Here is a 25153-nt window from a genome sequence, read left to right as displayed (position 1 = left end):
CAATATCACAAAGGAATTATCTCTGCAGCTTGACAGTTATCATTTATGGGGGTAAGAGTAAAATGTCAAAGAGGATGCCAACCATTCCCTCTAAAGTGGATAACAAATCATGTTGCATCCCTTTTATTATGTTTAGATGAAAGCCCAAGAAGTGGAATTAACATTAGAAGAAGTGGGAAAAGCTGGAGAACAACAGGCCAAATTTGGTGAGTACCTGGGATAAAAGTTTAAAATGAATAAGGAGGCTTTGAATAATGAGAGAGGAATTTCTCAGATTCCACAAAGAAATGGCTTAATTAGGGTCAGAAAACGTGCATATGCAATTTGACTGAGCTTTGTCGTTGAGTACCTACTATGTTGCTAACTCATATTAGCAACTTTGCTGATACTTTTCATCTGATTGAAAAAAATGTATTTTTCTGGTAACAGAGAAATCGACTTTAAAATTTATTTCTTAGATGATTCAAACCAGTTCCAATTGTTCAGTGATAAAGAAAGCCATCTACACCCAGAGAGAGGACTGTGGAAACTGAGTGTGGACCACAACTATAGCATTTTCACTCTTTCTGATGATGTTTGCTTGGATTTTGTTTTCTTTCTCAGGTTTTTTTTTCCCTTCTTGATGCGATTTTTCTTGTGCAGCAAGATATATATATATATATGATTTAATATATATTTTAACATATTTAACATGTATTGGACTACCTGCCATCTAGGGCAAAGAATGGGGAAAGAAGGGAAAATTTGGAACAGAAGGTTTTGCAAGGATCAATGTTGAAAAATTACCCATGAATATGTTTTGTAAATAAAAAGCTTTAATTAAAAAAAATGTATTTCTTAGTAAATTCAGTGAAGTCAAATGAATGTTCTGGTTTCTTTCAACAGAAAATCAGTTAAAATCTAAAATTATGAAACTGGAAAGTGAGCTTGAGGTATGTCTGCTATGCAATTATGTCAGTCACATCTTTATCAGTAATATGAAATCGATTAATCTTGATTGGGAAATAAATCTAATTGTATTCATGTTTAGCAAAATAAGTTTCTTTTGAGAGAGAAACCTTCATTGTCAGTCAAAACTGTGTTCTCACCCACAGTCAGATGATCAAGATTGAGCACAAATATAATACCTATACTGATTGATTCTAGAATACTGAGAATCATTCTTTGACACCTGTAATTGAGTTTGACCAGTCTGCTGATTTTTATATTTGTTTTTGAAGCTGATACATATTGTAAAAGCATACAAATTTGCCATTATTACTTCTTTGTTCATGGAACTAATTTGGATTTTTTCTTTGAACAGTTTGAAAAATAGTAGCCTTTAAGCAAAGTCCTTTTTAAGTCCTTTAGAACCTTTTAAAAAGGTCTGCTAATTGCAATAGACTTGTGATGGAAAGTGCTATCCACATCCAGAGGGAAAACTATGGAGACTGAATGTGGATCAAAACATAGAATTTTCCCCTTTTGTTGTTGTGACTGTTGTTTGTTTGCTTGATTTATTTTTCTTTCTCTTGTTTTTTTCTCCTTTTGGTGTGATTTTTTCTTATGCAACATGACAAATATAGAAATATATTTAGAAGAATTGCATATGCTTACCATATATTGGATTGCTTGCTGTCTTGGGGAGGAGGTAGAGGGAGAAGAGGAAGAAACTTTTAGAACACAAGATTTTCCAAAGGTGTATTTTGAAAACTATCTTTGCATGTATTTGGAAAAATAAAATACTATTAAAAAAGAAAATGATAAAAAGTCTGCTAAATCAATATGAATTTTAAGTATAGTCACTAAAATAGGTTAAAATTTTAAATTATTCTTTTTCTTAATTTCTATCATTACAGATTTTGAAATTCTCTGATTAATCAAATAAAATCTGATTTGTCACTATATTTGGCTATTCATTCTCAGATTCAGACAAATACATTTTTGTTTTGTTTTAAGATGGCACAGCAGTCTGCAGGAGGTCGGGATACGTGGTTTCTGCAAGATGAAATTCATCAGCTGGAAAAACAACTGGAGCAGGAGCACAGAGAATTAGAGGATTTGGAAAAAGAGATGGAAAAAGAGAAAAAAGTCAATGAACAAGTAAGGAGCCTTCTATTCACATTCTTTGTTTCTTTGAAGTTTGGCTTTCCTTGGCATTTAAGTAGGATGTTTTGATGATTCCCTTGAGAAGAGGGGGCATGTGCAAAGAAAACTGATCTTGGAGTCAGACGATCTGAATTTGGATGCTACCACTGGCAGTAAATCTATAACCCTGGGCTGTCACTTAATATTTTTGAAGTTTGGTTTCCTTATTAAAATGGAGCTAATAAATGTATAAAATTGTTACTTTAAAAATAAGTATATTGGGTAGTCTTGGCATTGGAAAGATCTGAGTTCTGATTCTGCTTCAGAACCTTACTAGAATATCAAATAACTTTCCCATCTCTGGTCCCTCCCCATTATGTCATCCCCATCTGCTCCCCATTATATCATTGTTTCTCTATCTCCATCTTGCCTCAGTTTCTCTGGCATTACATTTTGGAGGCTTCCCACTGAGATGTTAGAAAATAAGAGCAAGATAGAGATTAGAGAGTATTTAATAATTTATTTAAAAAGGAGAGATTCTAATGGGGTAAAGTATCTGATATTCTAATAAATTTGGATGGAAAGCAGCATCTGATATTCTAAAATAGAAGATCTTTTATCCTTATCAATTATTCTGATGATCAAGAGGGAAGGGTGTTATGATAGCCTGAGGTTTGGGGCAGAATAACTGAGGTAGGGCAGTTCAAAGGAGACTGTGGTTTTACAGCTAACCATGGGACTCTCAAGCAAGCTTATTAACTCATTGCCTTATTATCTTCATTGCTAAAATGGGGAACCTTGTGTCCCCTGGGGTTTTATAAGAATACAATGAGACTATATTTGTAAAGCACTTCATTTACTATGTAAGTGACTAAAAGGGTATGCGGTTTTACTGATGACCATTAACGATCCAATTTACTATTTATGGTAAAGGAGAACTCACTTGTAGAACTCATATTCGCCTAAGATGCTGTTGAGCTCTGTGCTTCCCTCTTACCCTATGATTGATCTAGGTCCTAGAGCAGTCTGTGTTTTACTATTCTTTTGTAGAGTTGAAATCACATGACTGATTACAAAATACTCCCCTTCCCCTACCCTATAACATCTTGGTCATGACATATACACCACTAACTATATTGGCTCATGACTTTTGTCCTTTCCAGAGGTTTTCACTCTTAGTAGCTAATTCATTGATTCCAGTTGGGTTAGCAGCACATTGGCATGAGCACTTGGGATCTTGTCTCTGGTCAGAGAGAAAGAAAAAAAAGTGTTGAGTAGGAATATTTCCTTATTCTCTAGAGTCTATAATGGAGGCTTCTAGAGAATGAGAAAATAAGATTCACTGTTGTTATAATCATAATAATTTTTCTCATTTAGTTGATATAAGTACTGTAATTCCCTTACAACCATGTCATTGAAAAAATAATATCTTTTTAAGTTATGCCATTTCCTTAATGATTATTCAGAGTAAAAGTATTTGAGATTTAGCAGATTACAGCAATTCTTAAACTAAAAAAAAAACAAAACCCAAAAAACTAATATCAGTTATTTATTTTAATTTCCCTAGCAAAATATATATATGTGTATATAGCTACATTTCCCCCTGTCTTTCCAGTTCTTATTCTTGTTTAAATTCATCTAATTCCTAAGTAGTTTCCAAAAGGTTCAGTTCAATATTCATATTTCAGATAGAATTTCATTATAGAATAAGTCATGATGTAAGAATTGACTTTATAAAAAAGAATTTTATTTCAGTTTGATAAGATGTTACTACTATAATTTTCATAATGAAATTGCTTCTACTAATTTTTGTTTTATAAATACTTTTCTTTTTATCTTTCTAGTTGGCTCTTCGTAATGAAGAGGCAGAAAATGAAAATAGCAAATTAAGGAAAAAGGTTGGTAAAATAAATAGATAAATGGAAAATTGTTATATATTTAGTTAGTGATCCTACAAAACTAATAGCTAGGAGTACCTCAGTGAACTCAGATTGTTTTCAAAACATATATTCTAAGCACCTGTTCTTTTCAAACTTAATATTTTTTTAAATTTGAACTTTTCTCAAAGACTTAGAAATAAGGTGAGAAATGGAGATATTAAGTAATTCTATCAACACTCAGTAATAAATGGATGTTATGCTTATGGAGTGATTATTATATGGTAATTTATATGATGACAAGCTAAACATATGACCAAACTTAAGTTGTTATTAACTCATTTTATCCACTCAATTAAAAGTTACAGTTGCTTAAAGTCTCCCAAATTTTGAAAATATTTTAATTGTTGTTTTAGTATTTGTTTAATCTGTTTTTAAGGTAGATGATCACATTTTGCTTTTTTTAATTTAATAACTAATAATATTTCATTTCTTGTTATTAGAGTAGCACATTTAATGTTTTAGTTATCTTTTTTCTTTTACTTTAAATATTGATTTCTTTTTTTCCATTAATTTTTTACCATCCTTTTTTGGAGAACAAACATCTGAAAAAAGGTGAGGATTTAAGGATTTAGAAAATACGGGAATTTAAAGAAAAGCAATTGGGACATTATTTCAATAATAATTTTTATTGTAAGGAATTTTAATAAGTGTTGGGGAACTTTGGTTTCTATACAGAATGAACAGCTTCGTCAAGATATCATTGACTATAGGAAACAAATAGATTCACAAAAGGAAGCGCTTATGTCCAGAAGAAGAAAAGATAGTGATTATCAGTTACAATTGACTAAAAAAAAATCTGAACTTGTGCAATATCTGGATGAAATTCAGGTAAAAAAAAAATGCTATTTGGCTTTTTTAAAGTAAATTTCAAGATATATTCCTGATTTTTTTTTTTTTAATGAATTTGATCTGGCCTTTATATTCTTGAATTTTCAGCAATTTGAGACCTGCAGCTAAGAATTGTTTATAGTTTATTTTTTCTCCCAAACAATGGTATGGAGGAACCTGTCAGATTAGCTTTACAGTAATATTTTTTAAAAGCTCACTTTAAAAACAGGAAATAAGTCAGTCCATAAATGTTGTATTTCTTTTATGCCCTTTGTCTATCTTTAAGTTTACTTTAAGACTTGTACTAGTAGGGCCACCCCAATGAATTTTAAAATTTTTCTTTAATTGCTAAATGTCCATCTACATTCAAACTACCTCTAGTGATTATTCAAAAGGCCTAAAGTTTATTAATACAGTTCAACTATAAAATTTAAAATTCCTTTACTGTGTTAACAAAATGGTATCCATTACTTTTTCTGTGATTCTTATCTTTAAAAGAATTTAACAGAAGTGAATAAGAAAATTGAAATTCAAAATCAAGAAATGAGAAAGAACCTGCAAGAATCAGTGCAGGAAATGGAGAAGATGACTGATAAATATAATAGAATGAAAAGCATTGTTCAACAGAATGACAATCTAATGGATCAGTTAAAAAAAGAAAGGCTTCTGGTAAGAATTATGTTTAACTGATATTTTCTTTCCATATAATGGCATGGAAGAAGCTATATAATTTTGACATTTAACAAGAGTTGATTTTTTCTGAAACTTGCTATATGAAACCAGATATTTTATCAATTTTCCTTAATTATAGACAGAAACAAATAGATGACCAGAGCACCATCAGAAAATATTCTTTGGTCAAACTATTGAGGAAATTGAATTAATTTTAAAAATAAATATATAGTATGTTCTTATAAACAGTGATGATACTCATTATAAACAAACTCGTTATAAACAAACTCATGAATATATAGTTGTTTCAGAGGTATTATGAACAGAGTAAGGGTTGAGACCTTTGATTATTTTTTTGGTATAGGAAAGCCCCAGATGAGAATTCTCTCACAAATGCAGATTAGCACCTTCTCTGCCTAGAATTTTAAGAGTTACCGAGTACACTGAGTTGTGATTCAGCCTGCTGTGCCAACATAAGAAAATAGTAGTACATCTAAATCTATCACAACTAGTTTATTTGTACATTTGGAATAAAATATTATTTCAAAATTTGTTAAAATGGTAATTTACAGGTACAGGAACTTACAGAACTTCTAAAAAGAAAAGATGAAGAAAACGATCCCATTATGGCTGCTGTTGACACAAAAGTTGAAGAGTGGAAGGTAGTTCTTCAAAATAGTTGTGCAGTTTCCTTATGTCTAATTATAGGTAGTGTTCCTCAAATTTTCCAGATTTTATAAAAATACTTATATTACCTATTTAAATTGTATAAAAATATGTGAGTATACCTACATGCATTTATGCATGTATACATATAGTTGTATGTTAAAGGACAGGTCAATTCTCTGAGAGCCTCCAACAGCTGTTATTATTTGAAGGCATTGTAGGCCAGCCTTTGCTGACACAGGTGTTGCAGACTGGGAATGAGATAAATTGGAGGCAGAGGGAAGAGGAGAGAGGTTAGACAAAGCAACGGCCTCTCAGAGAGGTCAGAGAACAGCAACTGCCTCTCAGTCTTCTCTCACAAGAAGAGATCCATTCTGCAGGTCTGGGTTGGATCTCCAGCAGCCACTGTCAGTTGGCTCCCGTATATTCCAACAGCTCTCGTGTATTCTAACAGTTGTGTATTGGCTGGGGGGGGGGGGGGGGGTATCCTTCATGGAAACTTTTCCAGTGCTACTTCATGGCATGACCTTGATTCTGATACCTCCATTCCAGTGGTCCTCTGGTATGTGTTGACATACCTTCATGTTTAATAGACGATCTTCTGTTGGAGATTCAAAAATCGTGGAATGCAGTATCTTCATTTGAGCATTGGGACAGACCTCCCAGGTCATCTCACATTCATTTTACAGATAAATAAGCTGAGAATTAGGTTACACAGGTGATAATAAGTGGCAAAATTGGGATATAACCCAGTGCTTCTGGTTCAAAGGTAGGGCTCTTTTCACTATTTAAGCTAGGAAGAAATCATGAAGAATTTTTTCTTTGAGAAGAGTTGGGAGGTGATGAGCTCTGAACATTACAAAAACAAAAACAAAATCCTGAAACTGCCTGTGTCTTAACAGACAGAAAACAACTGAACACAAATTTATCTGTCATTTCAGAATCAGCTATCTATGTACAGTTCATCATTGACTGGTTGAACCAGGAGTTAAAATCAATTCTAGGTTATAAGAAAGGATAAATTGGAGAGGCTATTGTGTGTAATTATGACTGGTTTGATTGGCAGCTAAATGATTGACTGGATAGAGTGCTGGGGTCACAATGTTTCTTCTTCCTGAGTGCAAATCTAACTCAACCATTTTGGGCAAATCACTTAACCCTGTTTGCCTCAGTTTTCTGTCTATAAAATGAGAAAGAAATGGCTAACCAATCCTGTATTTTTGCTAAGAATATCCCAAATGGAGTCACAAAGGGTCAGATACATTAAAATAACTAAAGAATAAATATGGAAATAAGTTTAGGGGCAGCTAGGTGATACTGTGGATAGAGCACTTACCCTGAACTTAGGAATACCCATCTTCCAGAGTTCAAATTTGTCCTCAGATATTTAATAGCTGTGTGACAAGTCACTTACATTTGCCTTGGTTTGTCATCCTTAAAATGATCTGGAAAAGGAAAGGGCAAACCATCCCAGTATCTTGCCAAAAAAAACTCCAAATAGGGTTATAAAGATTTAGACACCATGGAAATAGCTGAATAATAACAATAATAAAATAATTGAACTATAAGCCAGTGGGAATTAGATTTTTTTAAAAAAGGAATGACAATTATTATATCTTAGTTATATAAAATTGCTGCATGATAGAGAGTAAAATAAGCAAAGGTTTACTATTCCAGAGTTGAACAAATTCTATATTCTTTTTGCAGGGAATTTTGGCTTCTAAAGATGATGAAATAATTGAATATCAACAAATATTGTGTAATTTAAAAGAAAAACTTAGGAATGTCCAACTTGATGCTGACAGAAATGTTATTGTTTTACAACAGGTAATCTCCAAAATTCTATTTCTCCCTGATATTTTCAGAAACTTTATGATTTTGCCATGTTTTGATTTATTTTAATAGTTTGTCTTTTAACTATAATAAAAGTATAATATTTACAGATCTGGTGAAATTGCCAAGTTTCAAATTAGTAAAAACTTTTTATATATTTTAAGACATTTTAATCCCATGGCATTATGTTGTTAACATTTGAACTGTGGCTAATCATGTCTTTTCATGAAAGACTAACAGTTTGCACTCTAATAGATTAATTTTAAAAAATGAATTTCCAAATAGAATTCAGTTATTTAAATTTTCATCATTTGTGTCATCTTGACATTGTATAAATGAAAGCAATAGATTGTTAATAAATTAATAAAAGGATAATAAAGTATTACAATTTGAAAGAAATACCCCTTTTAGAAGAAAAGGATAATAAAGTATTACTATTTGAAGGAAATACCCCTTTTAGAAGAGGGATGAAAAAGGGAAAAATGAATTCTTCAGGAAATCATAACAAAGAATTGCAGAAAGTTAAAGAAGGATTTTGTGATCAAATTAGACACCATGGAGTGACAAATTTGCCTTATTTTTTATTGATAGAAAATAAATGAAATATTAGTGAGAAAGAGATAACCTTGATTTTGTTTTGAGTATATGAAAAAGATGAAGAGTTTAAAATAAGCCAGAAAAAGTTAAGATACTATATCCAAGATATTTTCAATCAATTAGCTCATTAATTATTCAATGATGATTCTTACCTTTGCCAGGCAATTCTGAGTAAACAAAGAAAAATAAGACTTCATTGCTGACTTCTAAGGAACTTATAATTCATGCTGGGAGCTGATTTATTCATGTTTAGTAATAAGAGAACAAAGCCATATATACAGATAGTACAGAATTAGTGATTTTAAAATATTTCTTTCAGGGCATACAAGAAAGAGATGGTCAAATTAAAATGCTTACTGAACAAATAGAACAATGCACAAAAGAAATGGAAACAAACACACTGATTTTTGAAGACTTGAGAAATGAACTCAAGAGCAGAGGTAGCTAATCATTACTATAATTCTTGATGGACTGTGTTGTGACACAGGATGTGACATCCATATGTCAGTACTTACTAAACTTCAACAAATTTATGATTTGGGCCTTTGAAAAACATTTGAATTCTTTCTTTTTACAAATTAATGCAGAAATGTCATTAGTTAAACAAATGTATAGTTAACATTTTAAGATACTTTTTTTTTTTTTTCCAATCTATTCCTTCTCTTTTGGATGTTGTTTGTTATCCTTTGCACCAGATGAACAGCAATAAACCCCCTGTTTAAATTTACGATTTTTTTTTTTGTGGTTGAATAGGAAAAAACCTTAATTTTGGAAAGCATCATTGCAATTAGTTTTTAAAGGTAATTTGATTCGTCACTTTGAATAAGTCTTAACTGTACTATGCATATGTAGATCCTCATAACTTCTCATTTGATCAATAAGTATTAAGTGCTTACCATGTATTGGTGAGGGTCAGTGAAGTGGTGCTGTGTATAAGAGCATTGGGGTGGAATCAGAAAGGCATAAGAGGGAATATAACTAATACCACTCATATAGCATGCCAGTTAATATCATATATCCAATAAGACTAAATTCTTTGATGACAATGACTGTGTTTTAAGTATTAAACACTTAGTGAAATATTTATTTGTGATATTGTAAAACTTGCAAGAGAAAAATTATTTAACTCAGTTTGGGGAAATGTAAGCATGTGATAATTTTTGTTGTACAATATTCTTGTATTTAGCTTTTAACAGGAGTTTGATTAATACATTATTTAAAGGGACGAATAGTCAACTTTTAATTTGTTAATGATTTGTATTTTTACCCACTAGATTCTTCAACTGCATCTCAGTTGAATCATTTTGTAGAAATGCAAACAAAGCTTGAAAATTTAGAACAGAAAAATAAAGATGCTGAGAGGACAGCGGAGCTGGCCGAAGCTGATGCCAGAAAGAAGGACAAAGAGCTTATTGAGACCCTGGAGCGTCTAAAAGAATATGAAATGGTATGGACTTTTATGTTAGAGAAGAAAGGGTGTAGATATAGTCTTTTTAGTTTTCTTTTTATCATCTTTTTATTGTTAATGTTGGAAGCTTACAGTGTAACTTTTAATGATTTTTTTAATTGCTTTTTTTCTTTGATATTGTGATTACAGTCTTCTGAAAATTCCCTAAGACATCACCATTTCTGACCCATTGGGTATATCTACACATTTTTGGAAAATAACTGTTTCAACTGCAGGTTTAATTTCTAGCTTTCAGCCATATTTAATCTAAAATCAGCATATGTAAAGCAAGTAATATTCACTTAAAGTTCTTACCAATTTTATCAAGATATATTTTCACTGTAATTAGTGTTATGCCTAAAGTTATGTTAAGAATGATTTTGGAAATAATTTGTTATTTAGCACTGGGCTTCTTAAACTTTTTCTACTCTTGATCTCTTTTTGCTTCAGAAAATTTTATGTGACTTTGGATAGGTAGTATATAAAATAAGAAAGAAATTAAACATTTACTATAATGAATCATAATTTCATAACCTCTACATTCAGATATGAAATCTCATTTAGGGTTGCAACTCAAAAAGTTTAAAAGCTGGGATTTAGTGTATAAACATAGACTTTGTTTTTGCTTTTTCTGTTTTGGAGTTTTAAGTATACTTTGGGGGCATCTCAACAGTGTCTGTAGCAATGGGTTCTCCTGAAATATTTTCTGGCCCATTTCTTTTTTTTTCCTAACAAGTGTTTCATCAATATTATCTCTACATTGTTTTGCTTCTAGAATTCTCTTCTAATCAAAGCCAAGGCTTTTAAATCTCTTTCCTTTTTTATCATCATTAGGAAAACATAAAAGCATAATATAAAATCAGAGAATTAATGCTACAAATTGCTGTTGTGCTTTTGCAGACATTTTAAACAAAAAATGAATTATGTATTTTAAAATTAAATCAGGAATTCCCATTTTAAAACTAATTTTATTCTTCTTTTCATTCTAAAGAAACAGTATGGTCTAAAAGAGGCTGTGGCTGAAATAAAGACTTATAAGTCTCAAGTTAAAATAAGGGACCAAGATATTGAAGCATTAATGATAGAAATGAACAAACTTGAGTTAAAGATGAATGATTTTCTTGATGAAAATGAAGATCTTAGGGAACGTCTGGGTAAGAAAAATGTCTAAAACTTTCTATGGAGTTTAACTTTTACTAAACATTTTGTAAAGTAAAATATTTTCATTATAAAGCATTTGGTACAGTGCCTGACGTATAGGAAGCCCTACATAAATGGAATTATTATTAACAATAATAATACATTTCTACATGAGTGTTGGAATCCTTACAAAGTGTTAACTCATTTGATTAGAGTTGATAGAGACAATAATTATCTTATTTAGCATGGTACTTAGCAAATCCTCTAGCTCACTAATGTAGTTAAGTACTTATTGGAGTTCACACTTTTGGGAGATTCACAAGTCAGTTTTCAAGTCAGAAACCCATAATGCCACTCTCGGATCCCATAATCCCACTCTCAGAGGAGGAGTCAACCTTTTACACCGAGCATAAATAGAGCATCAGTGAATCAGTCACAGTCAGTTCAGAAGAAGCCCACTCTTGGAGGCACAGCCAGATTCATTCACTTCATCTTACACCACCGTGGTGGCTGGCCTCCTGCACTTCCCCCATTGAGACCAAGGCTGGTCTGAAACGCTCTCCAGAAAGCTGCCCAGCCCCAGGCAAGGAGACAAGAGATTCATTCCATTTTCCACCTTTGTGCTGGCTGGAGGCTGAAGGACAAACCTTTGGATTTGGAGACATTCGGAGGGAACTCTTGGTACCAAGGAGAGAGATAGGCCTCTAAGAAAGCTAACCGGGCCCAAGGAAAGAGATAAGAAATAAACGTTTGGATTTTATTCAGCTGGCTGTAATTAGAATGATTATTACTTGATCTGAAACTAAGGCTGCCTCCAGATAACCTCCCCAAGAAACATGCTCAGAGAGAACCATTATATTTTAAGAAGAGAACACCACAGATGAGAAACTGGAAATTAGATATAAATTCATTTATTCACTAACTTACTATTGGAGGCCTTGGCAGTGTTTACACCTCTCCATGGTTAAATTGGTTGGCAAAATGCTATTGACTCACAGATTTATGACATTAACAAATTTTTTTAAAGCTTTTTCAAAGAACTATCCTATTTACATATTTGGTTCATTACAAGCAATACAATTTTATTTATGTCATCTTAAATGTCACAATTTTATCATATTTATCTGGCATCAATGAGGAATTAGGTGTTATATTTAGATACTTTTCTAGAGAATTAGGAAGAAAATATTGCATTGTAAAAGGTCTTTACAAGATGCTGGAAGGATCTTAATAATCTCACATAACCCCTATCTGAATTGGAGACTCCTAATGTGTATGTCAGCTTGATGGCACAGTACAAAGTTTATTGGATTTGGTATGAGGAAGAATTTAGTTCAGATCTTACCTTAGACACTTAATAGCTGTAGACTTGGAACAAGTCACTTAACCTGTGTAAGCCTGATTTTATTCTTCTGTAAAATGGTGAAAGTAATAGTCCCTTTTTAAAAGAGATGTTATAAGCTTAAAATGTGAAAAAAAAAAAGTGCTTTGTAAACCTTAAAGTACTATTGTAAATGCTCATTTTAGTCATATATCCTGAACAAATGGCCATCCAGTCTCTACTAGAGACAACTGTAGCCCATTCCACTTTGTGGACCACTCTTAATTGTTAAGATTGTTTATCTCTGAAATTTGTGTCTCTGCATCTTATGCCCATTGTTGTTAGTTCTATCCCTTAGGACCAGTTAAAGCAATTCTAATCTTATAATATCTATAAACATAAATATATGAAAATGGCTATAATGTACTAACCTCCCTGAATTATTTTCTTATTGCTAGTATCTTCATTTTCTGTAATCAATCCTTAAAAAATAGCTAATAAATGTTTATTGAATTGATTGGTTTTGATCCTCCTGGATATACACTTCCTGTAGTTGCAGTGAAGCTTTATCAGCTTCCTAAATGTGACTGGCACTGGACCTGAAGAAAGAAATCAAGAAATGGTCCAACCTGTCTAGAATACAGTAGAATTACTGTCACTAACCTTGATCTGGATATTTTGCTTCTGTTTGTTAAAACATCCTAAGTTTACACTTATGTTAAAATTTAAGCTACTAAAACTTCTATTTTAAAAATATGAAATGTCTAAACATGTCCCCTCCGCATCCCATATTTTTACAATTCATTTTCTGGACACAAGTGTAGGACTTAGTATTAAGTCCTATGCTATGTAATTTTTTAAAAAGTGGTTAACATCTCCTTAAATATTTTTTGGTATTGTGTTAGCAGTCATTATCAACTTTCAGTCATTTGCAGATTTCATAAGTATATCATATCAGTCTTTTATTCAAGTCTTTGATAAAGTTGTTGAAAACACCCAGGCTAAAGATGAATCCCTGCAATATTCGCTAATGTACTAAATATTATTATTTAGATCTGCCTATTCAAAGAGCTCTGAATCTACCTGATTATGCTGTAAACGGTTTAGCTTAACTCAAGTACCCTCTTTCCTTGAGTTGCATAACTAGAAAGAATCTCATTTTTTTTTTTTTTGCTTTTTATATCTCTCTTGCATCCCCTCCACCCCCCCATCCTTCCTTTTATTATAGTCATTTAATGTTATTGGAGAGCCCTGGATGTGTAGTCTGAGAACTTCAATTTAGGGGCTTTTACTATATACTATTTAGGTGACCCATCAGCATATTACTGAATAAACTGAAGCCTTTCTTTGTTGTCATCTTGCAGCTAATGAAACTAAAAGAGGTAAAGAAGTTGCAGGTAAATGGAAAGACAGAATACAAATTTTCCTTAGAATTAGTATATTTGGTTTCATGTGTCCAAAGAAGATAAGAAACATAATTTTATGAAACACTTGACCACCTCAATTTAGTTGATACAGTTGACTATAGTCCACTGTGGAGATAACTGTCACTTATTTCTCAAAATCTCTTGTTTTGAAAAACCCACCAAGAAAGAGAGAATATTTAAAGAAGTTAGATGATTTTCCAAACAAAGTAAACAACTTAAAAGCTGGTGACTTAAGTTTAAAAGTCACCACAGAGAAAGACAGCAAAAACCATTGGCTTAAGAAATGTATAACAACAAAAATTTGAGTATCCTGAAACTTCATGCCCATATATCACAAATACTTCAAGAAGAATGTTGGAAGGTGCTGGATATAAAGAAAATAGAACTGCCTTCAAAACAAAACAAATGAAAAAAAAAATACCTACTGCTTCCAGACAACAATAATCAGTAAATCCCTAAGGAATGAGAAAACACATTTCAGCATGTTCTGAAAAAATGCACACTTCTCCCCAATTTCTACCAGAATAACCTGGACAAACGATATATATATATAAAACTAAAATGAGTTGGATATAAGCTGTAGGGTGGATAGCCTTGAACTTGAAGTTTGCCTAACTGCATGAGGAAGTTCTGGTTTATCTCTCCTTTGTATTCAACTGTCTGCCTTCATAATTTTCTGTCTTTTTCTTTCTCTCTTTCCATTCCAATATAGGGAAAGATTTGCCTCAGGATAAAGCAAGCTTCGCCATTTCCCAAGAACCAATAGTTTTCTCTGAACTTGGTCCTAGACCCAGATTCTTCCTATAAAGTAATTCATCTGTCAAGGAGTGTTCATCACCAAATGGTCAATAATTCTTTCCTAGGATCCTCTTCTTTGAGTGATTTCCAACTTGTTATGAGAGAGTCTTAACTATCTTTTCTAAGGGCAGCAAATAGCTCAATGGATTGTCTTCACAGGACCCCAGCAGTTCTTTATAGATATTTTGTAGCTTAGAAGATGATCCATTTTTTTAAACTGCTCAACTGTTTTGCGTTAGATCAGTCATAGTCTAGCTGTAGTGCTTTTTTGGCATAGATCCATCTTCTACTGTTTCTTTAGTAGCAGTGTGCCCCTGGGAAAGGAAACGGGGATCCCCAGAAGTCACACCCTTTTCTTTTTTACTGTATTTCTTCAGACAATTGTTAGCTTCACTTGTTAATTATCCAAAGATAAGTTACTTCAGAATATATTACTAACTAACCTTTATTTTCATCAGTAGCATATACTGGCCAAGAGAAGTTCTAGATTCTCAGGTAAACTTTTTTGCAGGAATGCCCTAGTACCTTGAATGTCACAGATGATCATCATTCTTTACAGGGTTTTTGATGCATGAAACCTATGGGATGGGACATCTGCATTGATTTTGATATTTTCCAGGCATTAATGAATGTTGAATTCATAGTGGTAAACATTGCTACACATCTCTGGCTGGTGAAATCCTCTGGAGCACTTGCTTGTAATTAAGTTAAGTAATTAAGTATACATTATTTAATTTTATCAGTGATAACTACCTGAAAGCTAAAAATTCCAGATATGATGAGTCTTACCATCTGTGAGGTTTCTTTTGGCAAATAAAATTGTTGTCTTGTAGCTATCAGCATATTCCCCATACTTATACATTGACATCAATGGATCCAAAGAGTTTGCTTGGATCTGAAAAATCCCACACTACAATGTGTTGGATGAATTCTTAAGAGGCTGTTTATATTTATTATGCCCCAAATATTTATAAACAGACTGGAAGCAAAACCCATTTGAAAAGTGTACATGAACTGAATTTCTTCAAAATATTTGAGTGGTAAAGAATCCAAGCAAATGAAAAATGATGCTTCTATCAAAATTGGGGGTAGAGGTGACTTAGTGGTCTCATATATTTACTTTAAATTATTAAAATATTTGTGAGAATAATTTCTGCATCTATTAAGTGTATCCTTGTTAAAAAACATCAACAGATCAACATTCTTTCTCAGTTTTCTAGACTAGAACATATATTCATTGTCAATATCTCCTTTTGTGTCTTTTAATTAAAAAAAAAATCAGTTCATCTCAATAAAACTAAAAGGATCTTTAAAGCAACTTTCATGTTAAAACAAGATATTTTATGACAAATTCAACTACTAGAGAATTTTATTTAATGTTTCAATGCAAATTAAAACAACTCTGAGATACCACTACACACCTATCAGATTGGCTAGAATGACAAGGAAAGATAATGCAGAATGTTGGAGGGGATGTGGGAAAACTGGGACACCGATACATTGTTGGTGGAATTGTGAATACATCCAGCCATTCTGAAGACATTGTTGGTGGAATTGTGAATACATCCAGCCATTCTGGAGAATAATTTGGAATTATGCTCAAAAAGTTATCAAATTGTGCATACCCTTTGACCCAGCAGTGTTACTACTGGGCTTATATCCCAAAGAGATTTTAAAGAAGGCAAAGGGACCTGTATGTGCAAGAATATTTGTGATAGCCCTCTTTGTAGTGGCCAGAAACTGGAAACTGAGTGGATGCCCATGAAATGGAGAACGGCTGAATAAATTGTGATATATGAATATTATGGAATATTATTGCTCTGTAAGAAATGACCAGCAAGATGATTTCAGAAAGGCCTGGAGAGACTTAGATGAACTGATGCTGAGTGAAATGAGCAGGACCAGAAGATCATTATATACTTCAACAATACTATATGATGATCAATTCTGATGGACGTGGCCCTCTTTAACAATGAGCTAAACCAAATCAGTTCCAATAGAGCAGTAATGAACTGAACCAGCTAGCTACACCCTGGGAAAGAACTCTGGGGATGAGTATGAACCACTACTTAGAATTCCCAGTCCCTCTATTTTTGTCTGCATCTTTTATTTCCTTCACAGGCTAACTGTACACTATTTCAAAGTCCAACTCTTTTTATACAGCAAAATAACTGTTTGGACATGTATACATATATTGTATTTAACTTATACTTTAACAGCTGGGGGAAGGGGTGGGGGAAGGAGGGAAAAAGTTGGAACAAAAGGATTTGCAATTGTCAATGCTGAAAAATTACCTATACATATATCTTGTAAATAAAAAGCTATAATTTAAAAAAAAAAAAAAAAAGAAAGCTACAAAGGACAATCCACAGTCATTTGAAAATGGTTGGATTGACCATCCACATTGGAAAAAACAAAGCGGGTGAAAAGCATATATTACTCAAATTGGGACATACAGGTAAATGGTGAGTTAGTTTGTTCCTATGTATTTTGGAAAAGCAACATAGTTAAGACATGAAATTGTACAAGGAATTATAAAGAGAATTGGGATGGATTTTGGGATGGATTGGGAAGCCAATAGTGCTTTCCACTATCTCAGTTATTTGTTGCCATAGAGGTTTAATATTAGCCAAAGTTCTCTCTAATAATCTACTCCTGTGAATATTACAATTTTAGAAGATCAAAATTCTTGGTGGCCTAACTGGTAGCAGAAAGATGTTCAATAGACATAATGAGGTTTAATTCTTAAAAAATATCCTAAAACTGTTCAGTGATCTCATTGATGTGAAGACTTTCTTCAGGGATATATATAGCATAATTTATCTGGGCCTTTCCATTCTTCACAATTCTTGTCTATATGGTCTCATAAATTCATCCTAAAAAGTCCATTCAACATGGTAGGACCCTTCCTTTCTTTTGACATCTCAGGGATACAGCTAAAGTAGTTTGATTGTTTCCCTGTTATCTCTTATCTTTTGACCAAACCATTTTCATTTTTAATTAGATGTTCCCTTAATGACACTCTTTACTTCAGTTCCATGTAAAAATTCCCTATTTATTACTTTGTAGTCTGTCCACTCCCAGCATGTGCCTTCATATTGTCTTCTGTGTGACACTCATTTTTAATTCTTTGGAGACTGTTTTGTTTCATATCTTATGGCTACATAATAGCAATAGTAGAATACTAATATTAAAAAAATGTAGCTTGTTTATGAGAACAGTTTTGGGTCATTAATAAAGATTTACAATTTCTTAAAAGACAATTCAGCCTATTCTCCTATTTAATTCTTCACTCAGCTTATGCTGAGTCTAACTTATGTTATACACTGACATCTACACTGGAAAACAATGGGGATTCTTTTCCCATGAAGAGTGTAGAATTGTTGATATGAAGTAATCTCTTATTCAGAGACAAATTAAACCCACCAGAATACAGCAACGAAGATAGAACTAATTTAAAAAAATGTTGTGAAGCTATTGAAATAGTATGTGCACTTTCCTTGACAGGAAAGACTTCTAGGTAGTTTTTATACTCTTAAATCTGATCTTAGCTGAGTTGGGATATTTATTTTCAGGGCCTGTAATAGATTAAAAGTGGCCAGTTAGAAAAGAGATATGGAAATACTCTTAGAAGTGGCCAAACCTTCAGTATAAAAGTTAAGGAAAAGTCAAAAAAACTAAAAATACCACAGAAAGCTCAGCACATTGCATCAGTTTGTTGTTTGGGCGTTGACCATTAAGTGGAAGAGGCTTTGGCCACAGGGAACTTGTGATAAACTGGTATCTGTGTCAATAGATGAGTATCCATGTTAATGAAACTACCCAGGTATTTAATAGGATTTACTGCAGCCTCTCAGGGTTGATGTTCACTGAATTCTTACACCTGGAACATCTGTCTACTATAGTGGCCTCCTTTTGTTTATAGGCTGTTAGTTGACTGCCATTTTGGGTGAAAGATCCAGATTTGCCATTCTACATTTCCTTTTCATCTGTTCCTGATTTATTTACTATGTTTTCAGCATAAGATATGTGAGTTGTCAACTCTATAAAAAATTGCAGCACCATACAGTTCACAGATTTAGACTTAACAATGGACCTTAGGGGATCATCCAGTCCAGCGCATTTTATAAATGAAACATTAAGTCCTAGAATGGCTTGCCCAATGTTGCATGTAGGAAATATTAGAGCCAAGATTGAAATGCAAAACATTTTTAAATAACTTTGGTTTTCTGATAACTTTTATTTTGGGGGGGTAGGGATGGGAATGGTAAGGAATAATATTTGTTTAAAGATTTTTCTAACAGAAGCTTTGGAAATAGAGATAATAAAGAAAACCAAAATTTTCTATAATAAGAGTTATAGTTAATTTTATGTTTATGTAGTGGAATATTGTATAGTTAAAACCAACACATATAGTGAATATAAAGAAATATGGAAAGAATTGTTGAATACTTCAAAACCAAAAAAAAAAATCTAATAAGAGAATGCTAGTTATGCTATGTAAGAGAATGAATAAATAGGAATTAACAGACATACAAAGAATGGTAATGCCTATTTAGAGGGAGTGACTGAAGAAGTTTTAGGGCACTTTACATGATAAAATTAATTTAGTTAAGTGTGAATATTTGCAATGCAAAGTTTGTCTATATTTATATTTAATATTAAATTTGATTGCTTTTTAAAATAGGAGATTACATCGTGTTCACTTATGCAGTTTTATGTACTTTAGTAGGATTCCCATTTAATGTTAACAAAACTTTAATAACTTGAGGCACTTAAGAGAATTTTTTTCAGCTTTTGCAAAATTTTATTTCCTTATGATTTTATACATGAGACATTATTGTAACAGTTAATTGTCTTATTTCTTTGTCAATTCATAATTTTTATTATTTATTTTAGGTCTTGATCCAAAGACAATGATTGATTTAACTGAGTTCAGAAAGAACAAAAATCTAAAACAGCAACAGTATAAAGCTGAAAACCAAATTCTTTTAAAAGAGGCAAGTGTTATGTTTAGAAAACTCTTTTCTTGGTTGATATAAAGTACAATATTAACAGTTTGTGTTTTACAGATTGAAAGCCTGGAAGAAGAAAGATTTGAACTGAAACAGAAGATTCAAAAAATGTCTCAAGATAAAGCAAAGAAATCTGGAACTTTAGGTATAGTCATTCCATATTTTTTGAAGCAGGACAGTGTGTGAAAATTTCTTCATGTGAGAAAATATTTTTTTTTAAATGGTTTGTTGAGAATCTATTAGAAGCAATAAAAATATGGCATAATTATTCATCATTTATATTATTAGTGTAACCATAGTTCTGAAATGGAATCAAAATAATTTTCGGTTTCTCCATCTGTAAAATGGGAAATTTGAACACAGGGACCTCTACAATACATTTAAAGCTCTAAATTTGCGATCTTATTACCCTTTTACTATCCTATTACCATCCTAGCCCATATCTATACCTAAAGACCAAGTCTTTTAGATTTTATCATTTCTCCCAGGGCTTCCCTGGTACCCTTAAGAAGATATCTAATATTTTTGCAAATAGCTCGGTGGTAGGTTTCTATCAAATGATGGATTCTTTTCCCCCAAATGTAGGGATGAGTAATTTCTGCATCCCAGTTCCTCTTTTTTTTTTTTTTTTTAAAGCACTAACATTCCTCTTAAGCATTAACATTAACTTTCATATGGAAATATTTACTTCAAATGGTATAATTACAAACATATAGACTTACTCTTCCAACCCACAGGAGACATAATCTTCCTATCCCCATGAACTACCTCATTGTCTGGGGAGGAGAAGGATTCATAGCTTATCTCAGTTCTTAGAGAAGTTAAAGTATTGAAGCATAATCTAATATGTTTCAGCTGTAGTTAAAAAAGAAGTAACAATCATGATTTCAAACAAAACAAAAGCAAAAATAGATCTAGTTAAAAAAGATAATAAAGAACTATGTTTTGCTAAAAAGTACCACAGACAATAAAGTAATTTCAAATAATTTTACAGCAAATTTCTCTGAGTAAGGCCTCATTTCTCAAATAAATAGAGAACTAAATCAAATTCATAAAAGTAAGAGCCAATCCCCAGTTGATAAATGGTCAAAGGATATGAATGGGAAGTTTTCAGAAGAATAAATCAAAGCTATCTATATTCATATGAGAAAATGCTTTAAATTACTATTGATTAGAGAAATCATATAAAACAATTCTGAGAGAAAACTTCACACCTGTCAGAAATGACAAATGCTGGAAGGGATGAAGGAAAATAGATACACTAATAAACTGATAGAGTTGTGAACTGGTTCAGCCATTTGGGAAAATAATTTGGAACTATGCCCAAAGGGCTATAAAACTCTGTATTACAGACAGACAGACAGACACACACACACACACACACATGCTCCATTCTCCAAGAAGTACAGTGGGGAATATTTATGTAAATCAGTCTGTTAGTACCACTATTAGATCCATATCTCAAAGGGATCAAAGAAGAAGGGAAGAAAAGAACGTTCAGGAAAAAAGGAGGGAGTGCGTTTGTGGTGCCAAAAAATTAGATGCTTATTAATTAGGGAATGACTGAACAAGTAGTGGAGTGTTATTGTGCTATAAGAAATGACATAGGGAGGTAGTTTCAGAAAAGCATGGTAAGACATTTATGAGTTGATCCAAAGTGAAATGAGAAGAACCAGGAGAACAATAACAGCAATGTTATAATGATAATCAATGTAAAAGATTTAGCTAGTTTGATCAATACAATAATCCAAGACAATTCCAAAGGACTCATAATGAAAAAAAAATGCTATCCACCTCCAAAGAGAACTGATGAGCCCTGAATGCAAATTGAAATGTAATCTTCTCACTTTAATTCTTAATTTTTATTGTTTGTGTTATTGGTTTTTTGCAGTATAACTAATATGAATAGATGCTTTTTTCATGATTTCACATGTATCATTGATATATTCCCTGCTTTCTCAGTGAGTGGGGGAGGGAGGGAGAATTTAGAACTCAAAATTTAAAAAGAAAAAAATGTTAAAAAATTTAAAATAATGAATTTTTTAAAAACCCATCCTAATATGTGGACATGAAGTCACAGATCATTTGGTATTTGCACAGGAATAGGGCAATACCTATACAACTGATGTTATGGAAACATAAAACCATTATGAGGAATGTTATAATTAAGATTTCTACTTTTTCTTTGCTTTTAATTTTTTTTAATGCATTTGGTATGAACAGCTGATGACCTACATCTGACTAACATCTTTAATCAGGAACTGAGAATGGAAGAAAGAAAATCTGTGGATTCTGTAAACATTGATGAATTTAAGTTAAAGGTAAGTTCCTGGAAATGACAAAAGTAGAATTTGTAATAGATTCTGCAGAAGAAGAAAAGGAAAAATAACGGCTGAGACTTTTTCCCTTCCTTTGATTTGGCATTTTGAATATTTACCCTGTATTTTCTATAGTTGTTAATTTTTAGTGAAAAAGTGTATACTTTGTGATCAAGATATGAATTAGTCATTGTTTACTCTGAATCCAGATTAGAAGACCAGATAAAATAGAATCAGCATGTAAAAGAGTACCATGCAGTGATCTACAGACAGATTAAAAGATTCCCAAAAGAAGCATGATCTTAGGAAAATTATCAAGAAAAATTTCTCAGATGTTTCAAATCTGAAATAGCCTGTAAGCAGGCATCCTTTTGCCCATTTATTGAATGATTCTTCACCTACATAGACCAGATATCACAGTTCTAGTCCAGATGGTTTTACAATTAGACATACTGCCCTGTATAAGAAATTTAGAATCTTTCAACTGGAATCAAGAGTCAGGAAGACCCAAATGACTATTTGTATTCCTTTTCTGATCACTAAAGCAAGCTTCCATAAATCATCAGGCCTTAGAGAAAAATAGTCACATTACAGTGTTAAGAAGTTACTTAAACTTATTGAAATTTAAGGATTCTCCTGCTAGACAGAGGCTAATATTTAGCCAGAAATCCTCAATTTTGTGGAAAAGGCACAAATTGTAAAAATAGGAGTTGAACAACTTTCTAATTGAAAAAAATTTTCTGTTAATAAAAGTGATTTGAAAGATGATGTTATCAAAAGAGCATATCCCATTCCAAAAAAAGATTTTGAAAAGTAATCTTGAAAGTAGTCTTCATACCACAAAGTTTTGGCATAGTATAGCCCCAGAAAAATTATCTCACCTAGGTCCTGTTGAAAACCTTATAGAACAGCTGTAGAAGGAGCTTGTATATTTTAGGTAAGTTTCCTTCCACCAAATGGTCCAAGGAGTGGTTTAGTAAATTTTTCTGACCCTCAGATTTAACCAAGTTCTATCTCAATATATTTTTTAGAACATTAATTAAGTACATAAAAATCTAAAAATAAAAAACCCAGCAAATTTCTTTGATATGTTGCTTTTAAAAAAGCATTAATAACAGATGTGTATTATAAAAAAGCAACATAAATTCAGTATAACTCAATGACTTATCTGCTGATCAAATGTTCCCTTGCAATGAGCTGATATTCCAGGATTTATTGGTTTAAGGAAGCACAAAGTAGAGATGGGGAATTAGAACTTCAGAGATAAATGAGCCAGGCAGAGTAACTAGTATCCAAATCTGACAAATGAAAAGAGAAATTAATTGGACTGTTTTACATAAATATTCCCTACTGTACTTCTTAGAAAATGGAGTATGTGTGTTTGTGTGTGTGTGTGTGTGTGTGTGTGTGTGTGTGTGTGTGTGTGTGTCTGGGGGAGGGTAGACAAGGATAGGAAAATGAATACTTTTCTATTTTTATTTTTTAAATAACTTGTTTATGGACCATAATTAATGGTAAGTAATGCTTAAATTGGTGAGCTTGGTGAAATGACATATCAAATATTGTCAGTCTAAAAAATACAAATCACATTTTTGTTCATTCTTTCCCGACTGATAGAATGAATATCTTTCAAAGGAACTAAATGAAAAGGAGAAAGATTTGGAAAGGAATAGAATAGTAATAGCCAACTTCCAAAACAAAGGTGAGTTATTTTTGAACAAGATATTTTTACTTCTGTTTTGTTTTAGAGCAGCTTTCTCATACTTGATTAGAATCATAAGAAAATGAATGAATGAATAAAAAACAAAAATCATTAATTAAGAGCTTATTTTCTGCTAGGCATTGTGAATGAGTTCCCACCTCAAATTGCTTTTCTTCTTTGGGGAATGTTAATCAGGACAGGATGACTTGGTTTGAAAAGCGATAGAATTGGTGCATGAACAATGATTATTTGTGGACCCATCCTTCCTAGAGACTCTGATAATAGGAGTGATTTGATTGTTATTCTCTATGCAAGAAGTGGGAAATGGGAAGTCAGAGAATAATCTGGGTAAAGATGAGAAAGGAGAACTCAGTGGTGGCTTCACTTCTCCCAGGGATGATATCTGGCAATTCCATTTGAAAGATGAGTCCAAATTAATCTGGATGCTGTAACACATTCTATTAGGGAGAGCATTGACTCTGAAGACAGAGACTGGATTTAATTCCTGCTTCCTAGATGAGTTTGGTTATTTCAGCTCTCTGGGCCTGTTTTCCTATCTGTAAAATGAGAGCTTTGGGCTAACTATCCTTTAAGTTCCTCTCTATTTCTGTATCTCAGATTTAAGCTGTTTCCACATTAGAACTGGACAGGTTAGAGTCCAACTTTAACTACTTCATAAAGTCTCATTTTTTTTAGTCATTTATTACCTTAATATCTCACCTACAAGGTTTATGCTACTCAAATCCTTTCTGTTGCACCTAAATCTGTTTGTTTTTAGTACATGAGTTTTAAGTACCTACCATGTGCCAGGTTCTGTAGTGCAAAGGCAAAGAGTGGCTCCTGCTTTTAAGAAAAACACGGTCCCATGGGAGAGTCAGTGTGCAATCAGCTGTGTACAAACTTAGTATATATAAAGTGAACTGGAGAAAATCAAGACAGAGACAATCCTGGAATTAAGGGCAGTCAGGAAAGTCTCCGAATTTAAATTTCATCTTCTAGACTAAAAAGCCTTTCCTGATCCTTTTTAATTTAAGACCTTTCCTCTATTCATAATTTTTTCCATTCATTCTATATTAGTGTTTTCATACCAACTTGTTTGTTATCTCTCCAATTAGATTGTGAACTCTTAGAGGGAAGAGCCTACCTTCAACCACAGTTTTTATTCTCAGCTCTCAACACAGTGCCTGGCACATAGTGATTGCTCATAAATGTTTATGGATGAACTCTATTAATTTTCTTTTTAAACTGTGAGATAGCTAGATAGATTCAGAGGTAGAATATTCTGGATAGGATCCCTATTTAATCAGAATAAATGTTAATCTATTTTTTTAAATGTGTGTTTTATTATTATCTTTCTACTCAAGTGGTAACCTTCTATTAGC

General features: G+C 32.4%; 1 protein-coding gene across 3 annotated transcripts in view; it reads left to right on the top strand.

The window, feature by feature from the left end:
- The window catches only part of LOC100916051 (centrosomal protein of 290 kDa-like), an 89476-nt gene that overhangs the window by 5716 nt on the left and 58607 nt on the right, over positions 1–25153 (top strand). For all 3 annotated transcript variants that reach the window (XM_031937928.1, XM_031937927.1, XM_031937926.1), the window contains exons 4-18: positions 137–206; positions 886–932; positions 1939–2082; positions 3912–3965; positions 4683–4835; positions 5334–5504; positions 6080–6169; positions 7881–8000; positions 8923–9043; positions 9878–10050; positions 11042–11204; positions 19636–19736; positions 19809–19896; positions 21975–22072; positions 23687–23771. In XM_031937928.1, coding sequence (XP_031793788.1) covers positions 137–206; positions 886–932; positions 1939–2082; positions 3912–3965; positions 4683–4835; positions 5334–5504; positions 6080–6169; positions 7881–8000; positions 8923–9043; positions 9878–10050; positions 11042–11204; positions 19636–19736; positions 19809–19896; positions 21975–22072; positions 23687–23771 — 1678 coding nt within the window. The remainder of the gene's footprint in view (positions 1–136; positions 207–885; positions 933–1938; positions 2083–3911; positions 3966–4682; positions 4836–5333; positions 5505–6079; positions 6170–7880; positions 8001–8922; positions 9044–9877; positions 10051–11041; positions 11205–19635; positions 19737–19808; positions 19897–21974; positions 22073–23686; positions 23772–25153) is intronic.

Source organism: Sarcophilus harrisii, chromosome 5, assembly GCF_902635505.1.
Source record: "Sarcophilus harrisii chromosome 5, mSarHar1.11, whole genome shotgun sequence".
NCBI classification, from domain to species: Eukaryota; Metazoa; Chordata; class Mammalia; order Dasyuromorphia; family Dasyuridae; genus Sarcophilus; species Sarcophilus harrisii.
The sequence above is the reverse complement of the archived record's forward strand: the minus strand, read 5'-3'. Positions and strand labels throughout refer to the sequence as shown.